Source organism: Pundamilia nyererei, unplaced genomic scaffold (genome assembly GCF_000239375.1).
Source record: "Pundamilia nyererei isolate P.nyererei 1_Seehausen unplaced genomic scaffold, PunNye1.0 scaffold00461, whole genome shotgun sequence".
In the NCBI taxonomy this organism is placed as follows: domain Eukaryota; kingdom Metazoa; phylum Chordata; class Actinopteri; order Cichliformes; family Cichlidae; genus Pundamilia; species Pundamilia nyererei.
In genome coordinates, this window is record NW_005187862.1 from 21,176 (window position 1) to 30,810 (window position 9,635).

The 9,635-nt window shown below is 44.7% G+C and overlaps 1 protein-coding gene across 1 annotated transcript in view; it reads right to left on the bottom strand.

The window, feature by feature from the left end:
• Nucleotides 1–5,040: 5,040 nt before the first annotated feature.
• Nucleotides 5,041–9,635, bottom strand: part of LOC102203991 (alpha-2,8-sialyltransferase 8E-like) — a 16,033-nt gene continuing 11,438 nt past the window's right edge. Inside the window, exons 2-5 of the mRNA XM_005753764.1 lie at nucleotides 7,917–8,058; nucleotides 5,766–5,878; nucleotides 5,597–5,689; nucleotides 5,041–5,518 (exon numbers count right to left, since the gene is read on the bottom strand). Of these exons, the coding sequence (XP_005753821.1) occupies nucleotides 5,041–5,518; nucleotides 5,597–5,689; nucleotides 5,766–5,878; nucleotides 7,917–8,058 (826 nt within the window). The remainder of the gene's footprint in view (nucleotides 5,519–5,596; nucleotides 5,690–5,765; nucleotides 5,879–7,916; nucleotides 8,059–9,635) is intronic.

Here is a 9,635-nt window from a genome sequence, read left to right on the forward strand (position 1 = left end):
ACAACAACAACAACAACGGCAACAAGGTGCCAACGAGAAAGAAGAAGACGAAGAAGACGAAGAAGACAATGTCACGCACTAGACCGTGGGAGCCAAAGAGCACTAAGGTCGGTACAGGCGGATCGCAATCGCCGGCGGTGTCATCGTCGTCCTCCTCCTCCCGCTCACCATCACCGTCGCCGTCGCAATCACCATCATCATCACCATCACCATCACCAGCGCGTTTGGCGTACGTGGGGTGGGCTACGGTCGCTCCGTTGTTGAGACCGGCCACGTTTCGCTATCGAGGGCTAGGGGTCGAGGAAGACAAAGAGCGGCAGCAGCAGCGGCGGCGGCAGCAGCAGCAGCAACAACAAGAGGAGAACTCGGAGGAGGACTCTGAGGAGGAGGACTCTGAGGAGGAGGACTCTGAGGAGGAGGACTCTGAGGAGGACTCTGAGGAGGAGGAAGAAGAAGAAGAGGAAGAGGCCGAGGAGTATAACGACTCGACAGCCCGAACGCTCGCAGAGGAGGAGCGCCGCTCGGAGGAGCGCCGCTCGGAGGAGCAGGAGGGCGAAGACGACGAGGTAGCGGACCATGGGTTCCCGGGCGGTGTGCGCGGCCTACGCGATCACAGCCAAGAAATTCGGTTGCAATTATGCCAGGCTGATGGCTCGCAAGGCGAGCCGAAAGGCAGAGAAGGAGACGAAGACACAGAAGAAGAAGAAGAAGCAAACAAAGAAGACGAAGAAGACGTCGACTGCGGGCAGGGGGTTTCGGAGCTTTGGTGGGAGGACGCCGGCCGTGCTTCAGGTGGCGTTGATGATCTTGGGCACGATCGCGGGCATTGCGATGTCGGTGAAACTCGCGACGCAGATGTAGCCGACGATTATGACGATCATGACGTTTATGACGATGAAGAAGAAGACGAAGACTATGAAGACAAAGACTACGAAGAAGAAGAAGAAGAAGACGACAAAGAGAAGGACAAAGAGGAAGAGGAAGAAGAAGAAGACAACGACAAAGAGGAGGAGGAAGAAGAAGACGACGACGACAAAGAGGAGGAAGAAGAAGAAGACGACGACGACGACGAAGACGACAAAGAGGAGGAAGAAGACAACGACGACCTCGACCCGCAAGGACGAGGCCCCACCGAAGAGGCCGTGGCGGCGGCGCGAGACGAGGCCTCCTCGTTCATGGCCTACTTCCCGCCAGAGATAGAGAACTCGGTGATCGCCATGACCAACCTGTAAGCGGACAGGTGCAGGCCCGCCATCGACGGATGGAAGCCCATGGGCCGCGTCGAGCCTACGTGGGGCTGCTCGTGCTCGCCGGCGTGTACAGGTCCCAGGGAGAGGCCTGCGAGAGCCTGTGGGACGCCCAGAGCGGCAGGTCCGTGTTCAGAGCCACGATGCCGCTCAAGACCTTTCGAGCCTACTCGAGCGCGCTGCGCTTCGACGACAGAGAGACCAGACGAGCCGGGCGAGGCGAGGGCGGCGGCGGCGTCAGCGATAGCTACGACAAACTGGCCCCCCATCAGAGCCGTGTGGGACGAGTGGTGCGCGAGGTTGCCCGCCATGTACCGCCCGGGACGGGAGGTCACCGTCGATGAGAGACTGGTGCCGTTCAGAGGTACGTGGTGGGTGTGTGTGTGTGTGTGTGTGTGTGGCGTGCGGATGAGAGGAGGAAGAGGAGCAGGAACAAAGACAACACTAGCTTTCTGCTATTGTCGTCGTCGGGTTCTGCGGCTGTGCTTTTACACGATTTTATCGTCCACGCTTGCACGTGTTTGTGTTCTCTGTCAAACTCACGTCTCTCTCTCTCTCTCTCTCTCTCTCTCTCTCTTTCTCTCTCTCTCTCTCTCTCTCTCGCCACCAGGAAGGTGTCCGTTCAGGCAGTACATGCCCAGCAAACCGGCCAGGTACGAGATCAAGATATGGGTGGCATGTGACGCGCGTTCCAGCTACGCGTGGAAGATGCAAGTGTACACCGGCAAGCCCGAAAAGCGCGGCCCTCCCGAAAAGCACCTGGCCACGAAAAGCACAACTTTTTCACCTCGCGCGAGCTCGCCGACAGGCTCTATCGCGAGAGAGGCCACACCGTGCTGGGCACTCTGCGATCGAACAGACCCGAGATCCCCAGAGAGCTGTGCTGCGTCAAGGGCAGGGCCGTGGGCTCCGTCGAATCCGTAGTACTCGCCGGCTCCGCGGGACGAGGGGAAGGAGGAGGAAGAGGAGGAATAGGACGAGGAGGAGGACGAGGGCCAAACACGATCATCCTCTCCTACGTGGCCAAGAAGAACAAGAACGTGCTGCTCCTCACCACCACTCCTCGCTACCACTACCACCACCACCACCACCGCCATCGCTCCGGCCCCGAGCCCCGGCCTAGCCGCCGCATCAGCAACAGCATCAGCAATGGCAGCAGCAGCAGCAGCAGCAGAAGCAGCGGCAGCAACAGAAGCAGCGCAAAACCGCCCTTGGTGCTGCATTACAACCGAACCAAAGGAGGCGTCGACAACCTGGACAAGGTCGTGAGCACGTACAGCTGCAGGAGAAAGACCCGCAGGTGGCCCGTGGCCCTTTTCCACAACATGGTCGACGTCGCGGCCTACAACGCGTTCGTGCTGTGGAGGGAAATTCACCCCGACTGGATGCCGGGCAAGCTCAACAAGCGAAGGCTCTTCCTCGAGCGACTGGGCAAAGCGCTCGCGCGCCCCATGCTCGAAGCCAGGGTGTTAGCGCGAGGAGGAGGAGGCAGAGGAGGAGGAGGAGGAGGAGGAGGAGGCAGAATCGCGGCCCGAGGCACTACCGCCGAGGCCGACGGTGCCGACGCCGACGAGCACGATGCTCATGCCGCCGCCTCTGACGCTACGCCACGCGACTCCTCTCTGGTCAAGAGGCGAAGGTGCTGCGTGTGTCCCAGGAGCAAAGACGTCAAGACCAAGATCCTGTGCCACGAGTGCCGAGTGCACATGTGCACCAACTGCGCCGTCACGTACTGTCCCAACTGCGCCGCTTCTTCCCGCACTGCCGCTCCCCAGACGCCACCAACGGCGTAATAACACAAGAGCCCCGCGGGGGTCCTAGCGGACCCCCCACCCTATCATCATCGTCATCATCATCATCATCATCATAACACATATATGCCCCGGGGGGTCCTAGCGACCCCAAACCCATCATCATCATCATCATCATCATCACATATGCCCCGTGGGGGTCCTAGCGACCCCAACCCTATCATCGTCATCATCATCATCATCATCATAACACATATATATGTGTGTGCGCCTTGAGGCGACTTATGTTGTGATTTGGCGCTATATAAATAAAATTGAATTGAATTGAATTGAATTGAATATATACACATATGCCCCGAGGGGGTCGCTAGGACCCCCACCCTAATCATCATACAACACACATATGCCCCCTCCCCCCAGGTGGGTTACCAAGACCCCCCCACCACCACCACCACCACCATCACCATCATCATCCTAATAACAACACACACGCCCCTCGGGGGGTCACCACGACCCACGCCCCGAGAACAGGCGGGCGCACAAGGGTTAAAAGAAAAAAGCTGAAAATATAAATAGTTAAAAGTTGAAATGTGAATAGTTGGTTTTTGTATTATATGATTTATTTATTACATTTTATGTGGAGTGAATAAATAAAAGTATATTTACGGTGGCCCCTAGAGACAAAGCACGTAAAAACTCCAAAACACGTAAAAACTCCAAAACACGTACAAAAGACAACAGATGTGCTCCAGGATGCTAGGGGCAGTGTTGAGCTTTTGTTACCTGGTGACTACACAAGCCAGCAAGTACCAACGACCTGATTTGGTGTGTGGTAGTAACAGGTAAATTAATTTTTTTTTAAATTTTTTGAATATATATGAGTGCTTGTGTATAAATACACAAACAATACACACATGCTTTCAATTGTGTAATTTAACTGATCTAGGTAGCTCTGTTTTGGAAGTTCAGTTAACTCTAGGAATGTGTTTTGGAGTTTGTACGTGCTTTATCTCTAGGGGCCACCACATATATTTATATATAAACATATATAAATAAAACCACTTTTTTTTTTACATTAGTAATTCTTTTTGTGCATAATTTTATTTTATTGTTAATAATAACTTAATTAAAGCAACAAAACAACATGACGAGCCGGTTCGGAGCCGAAAGAGCCGGTTCTCTAAAAAGAGCCGGAAATCCCATCACTAATTGGAATGAGAGCTGTGCCACGGGGCTTTGCAGAGGTCATCAAGAGGAGATTGTGGACAACAGAATGGGCATCTGAAGGATGAGGGGAGACAGTAGAGGAGACATAAATGCAGATAATTTGCCAAGTGGCTTGTTCCTCCCACAGGAAGAAAGCCTGAAGTGAGGTGATGGGGGTTGACAAAGGCCATAAAAAGGAAGTGCTGACAAGGCCTACAGCTTTCTTTCACAGACTTTCAGAGTAAAACATGAAATTCACAAACACAACTCAGGGACGTGAACAGAGCACTGGGGGAGGATACAGGTAGGTATACAAAACAATAAACACAATATCAAAACCCTTAAGAACCAGATGTCAAGGATTAATCCAAAACATAAGTTTTATTGAATTGAATACTAATGCTAAACAAAAAATGCTGGGTCTAATGACCCAGGACCATGACACAATATAGCTCAAGTTTAGTCACTCTAAACTTGACTTCTTCAGTCAGACTGAAGAAGTCACTTGGATGAGTGGATGAGTTTTCTCCCACAAAACACTACGTCCAGATGAACAGAATCAACTTTTGGAGACTATGTTAAACAAGTGTGTTTTTAAACGGGATTTGAACGATTGAATTGATTCCAAAGTAGGGATTTTGACTTGGAGATTATTCCAGAGTCCAGGGGCAATGATGGTAAATGCACGGTCACCTCTGGTTTTTAAAGAGAGTTAAGAGATATTTTGTAAGATTGTTAAAGTAACATCAAAATAACACATACTGGATTTCAGTGCAAATGTCTTGGCTTTTGTGGTGGTCACTTGAATAAACTCTTATTTTATTCCATCATATAAACTAGACCTGACCTGATTTACAGTCTTCAAGATGAAGCTTGAGAATGCCCTTGTTGTGCAGTTGCACCCAGTAGTAAAACTCATCTGGCATTGCATGGACTCTACTATCATAGGGTACATTATCATAGTAGTGGTTAGTCAGGGGAAAGAGCTTATATGGATGATTACTAAATGGCCAGAATCCATAAAGATGAACAGTTTCACATAATTCCAAAGCCAGACTAATCATATATGCTCCAGTGCTAGGCCGATGTCCATTTACCCCCTGAGATTTCCAGAATTTGTCCATACTTTGCAAGTATTGAGGGTTTGTGAAGATTGGTTGGATAGGAATTTCCATGTCTTCAATGGCATACACAGCCCGCTGACACACTGCACGGTAAGCACCAAAAGAGAAGCAAGGAAAGAGGAGCAGGGAGTTGCCATACTGGTGGAGACTATCTACAAACGCCCGTCGACGTGCCATCAGTGACCCATACCTGCAAATTAATATATTAGTTAAAGAAACAAGACAAAACTGACAGGTCACTTCAATGTTAGAGTCACTCTTGGCTCACTTCTTTGTTAAGATGCTTGGGTTTGCTGTCACAAGGTTAGTCTTCATGCCAACATCACTCTTAAATTCATTTTCCAGAGGAGGAAGGTTGCACCTGAAAAAAACAACAAAATATTACTTACAGAGAGAAGAGTCCTCATCATGATTTTTGTTCTTGACATCTTTCTCACCTAATAACAAAATCAGCTGAATCAATCATTTTTCCACAGCCGCTGTTTGTCAGAATCCCACCGTTCCCAACAACTGAACAAGTGTCCCATCTCTTTTTTGAGAAAGGATTCTCCTGGAATTGACACCAACAGATTATAAATTAAAAAAGAGCAAAATTTAAAAAGTTTGAAATGTACTTTGTGTGAAAGACAAGTGCTCACTGAATTTAATGGAAGATGGCAAACATGTAGGAAGAGATCAGTGATAAGGTTATCATGTTAAAACTTTTAGGGAAATGTATAGACCTGTTTAATCCGATTGCCTTTAAAACATTAGAACTGGATTATCAGTTACTTGGAATTGAAATCTTTCATGATATCATTATATATGTGATATTACATATACGGTGGTTAGTTCTAGTTACTGTGCAAACCCTTTTGTTATTGAAAACAATGGATTCATGAGGTCCCTGTTATCAAAATCTGTTTTGAAAATCAGTCTCTTTTTAAGTCCAAGTGAATCTTTGGCCCAGTATTTGTGAATCTCTCCTAGAATAGAAGGAGACAATAAGTGTAGGGCATACTTGAAAGTTGAAGTTTAAAATGATAGATAAAACAAGAAGCACTCTGACACCAACAACCAAGGCAACCTACCTTCTGTGCAGTGTTTACTTTCAACAGAATAGTACTGGATATTGTATATATTAGTTTTGTTTTTGTTTGTTTTGTACTGCAGTAAAACTTAGATTAGGATTACATGACAGATGTTTATGTGGATTTTATTTTTACACAAACATTATTTAAGAGTAGGTAAATCGATAATAAACTGATAATGTAAATATCTGTATAATAAATTGAGCTTGTTAAATATTATTGTGCCACAGTAAATTTCTAAATACGTCAGCTAATTCTTTACATTCGTTCTGTTAAAGATTTTAGGTCAATTTGAAAGAGAAGCAGATGTGAAATGTAAAGGTTAGGTCAAATGATATTTGGAAACTATAATCCCCATATACCAATATCACTTCCTAAATGTTGCAAGTGCAAACACAAGCAGTTAGTTTTCAAGAAAAAATCCACTTTATACAAGTTTGACCTTATTTGAGCTTGAAGAAGGAGTCAAAGGTCCAAACTAATGTGAAACTTAGTGAAACCCCCATATAATTCCTTACATGGGGCGATCAAGGCTCAAGAGTTGGCAGTTTGTCTTGTAATCGGAAGGTTGCCCCTGCTCAGACAGTGTTGGTCGTTGTGTCCTTGGGCAAGACACTTCACCTGTTGCCTACTGGTGGTGGTCAGAGGGCGCCAGTGTCCGACAGCCTCGCCTCTGTCAGTGTGCCCCAGGGCGGCTGTGGCTACAATGTAGCTTGCCAACACGAGTGTGTGAATGGGTGGATGACTGAACGTGTGAAGCGCTTTGGGGTCCTAAGGACTGAGTAAAGTGCTATACAAATACAGGCCATACAATTGACCTTCAAGGAATGTGACTTTTTAAATCTTTATACCTAAGCTTCCCCAGTCTGCATGTCAAGTGTCCTTGGGCAAGATAATAACCCCAAATCTCCCTCTGATGCGTTCATCAGAGTGTGACTGTGTGTGAATGTACTGTGTGCTGTGTGCACTTGCGTTTAGAAGTGCTTGCATGAGTGGGTGTGAATGAGGCATGTTGTATACAGTGGAGAGTAAAAAAGCGCTATATAAGAATCAGTCCATTTACAAATATTAAAATGTATTACAATTAAATATGCTATAAAGTTATAGCAGTGTTACATTTCGCACAGCCTGATAACTAAATTTCAAAATTAAGCTGATGCCTGCTCTATAAATTAGCTAGTGAGTGTAAGAGGCAGAACTCAGGATGAAACAAGGAGCATCCACAAATGTATTAATGAATTTATAGATGAATTGCTGCAAAAGTACTCTAGACAGCTAATTTCAGAAGACACACACAAAGAATTATATTTGATTTAATCCATTAAGGGTAAAGGTCCCTGTTTATCAAAGATTTAACATGTGACTAGACATGTGATGTCAAAACATAGGGTTATCATGTTAGAACATTTGATGAATAACGAAGACCTGAAATATGCAGCAATGTTGTTTTAGTTTGTAGTAGTTCATTCATAAACAACAAATTTCAACATCTGTTCCTGTGTTTAAGAAAAAACATACTTTTATTAAGATATTGAAAAGCTCTGGAGTCACAGGAATGACAGTTCTGTCCTTGTCACAAACAATCTTAGATCCCACCGGAGTGTTTTCCTGAGTGACAATGGCATTGTTGGATCCATTGCAATTAAGCCTCAGCTGTAATCTTGTGGAAAAAAAGACAAAAATATAAATAAATAAAGTTAGCTTTAGTGTTAAGTGGACAGATTTGCAATTTCTAGAGTTAGAGTCCATCTGTTTTGTCATTTTCATTTCTGCTAGTTTTGTATAAAAAGCTTTTGTTTTATTTAAAACACTATAATCATTACAGTTTCATATCAATTTCCAAAGAAGGTTGTTAGAAATGTAAATTAGGCTTACTGTAAGAGTAAAACACTTTGGGGAACAAAAATTTTAATAATGTAGTATTTGAATAGGCTTCAGTGGTTTTAGCCAAAACAGTTATGTTGTTTTAGGAAACTGAAAATAAAAGCCATTCAACCACAGGCAGGTACTGATACAGCACACATTTACATGTATGACAGACAACAGCCTTTCTTCTGTCTTTATATTTTATATTAACTTATCTATTGTTGTACATTATATTTACAGTTAGTTTTTTTTATGTTTCTTTTTTTTTCTTTTGACTAATATTGACTCAAATCTTCAAAAAATTATATACACACAACCAGTTGTTCAGTTGATCAAAAATAATTTAACATTTGATTGACAACCAGTTTCACACCCCGCTGAATTCATGAAAAATTAAAAAGTACTAATTTCAGAAGCTAACTCAAAGTGTTTGTATTTTATTTTATATCTTTTTGCTGTCATTTCAAAATGTCAGTGCAAGTAAAGGAGGCCATTGTTTAGCTGAAAAAGAGAGAGCAAAACCTTCAGGCATGTACTAATCAACAGACTGGTTCATTCATTAAAAGAAGAAATCCAGTGAAAATCAATGTCACTGCCAGTCATTTATCTATCTCTGGGCCTAATAAAAATAATCTTATACTCCTTGAACTCGTTGTTTTTTTTCAGCGATGGTAGGGTCATTATGCTAATTACAGACAGGGCAAATCCAAATATTGGCAAATAACACAGAAATTACAAAAAAAACAAAAACAAACAATAAAAAGAATCGAAATGCCTGATAAATATTCTGTTGTCTGTAGAGCACCATCAAACTCATTACTCTCTCTTCTTTCAACCATCCTTCATCTTCTTGGGGCTGCTGCTGTGTGGGATTACTGTAATGACCCTAATGTCAAATATTTCACTGAAAAAAATCAGGAACAGTTGGAGTTCTTTTGTTTGAACAAATAGTTCAGGCGTTAATAGAGTTATAGATATTGAAAAAAATCCAAAAAGCTGTTGTCTGACACCAGCAACAGGTTAGACTTTAGAAAGTTAGCACAAGATCTCATTTAAAGACCCTTAGAAGTAATCCTGCTTTGTCTGCATTTGAGGCTTAATCTCAGGTGGTTCCAATAATCTACCATCTTATGTGGTGTTTGCTTGTACTCATATACTAATTTTAGGGAGTCTGTGCCAAAGTGAGTGATAAGTGATAAACTGTTCACACTACTTCCATCAGGAAGGAGGTTCTGCAGCATCCGGTCCCGTACCAGCAGACTGAGAGACAGATTCTTCCACGAGGCCATCAGACTGCTTAACACGTCATAGAAACCTCACCTTCACTACTGGAACTTCAACATTATGCACTCCATACTGTACAGTAATGCC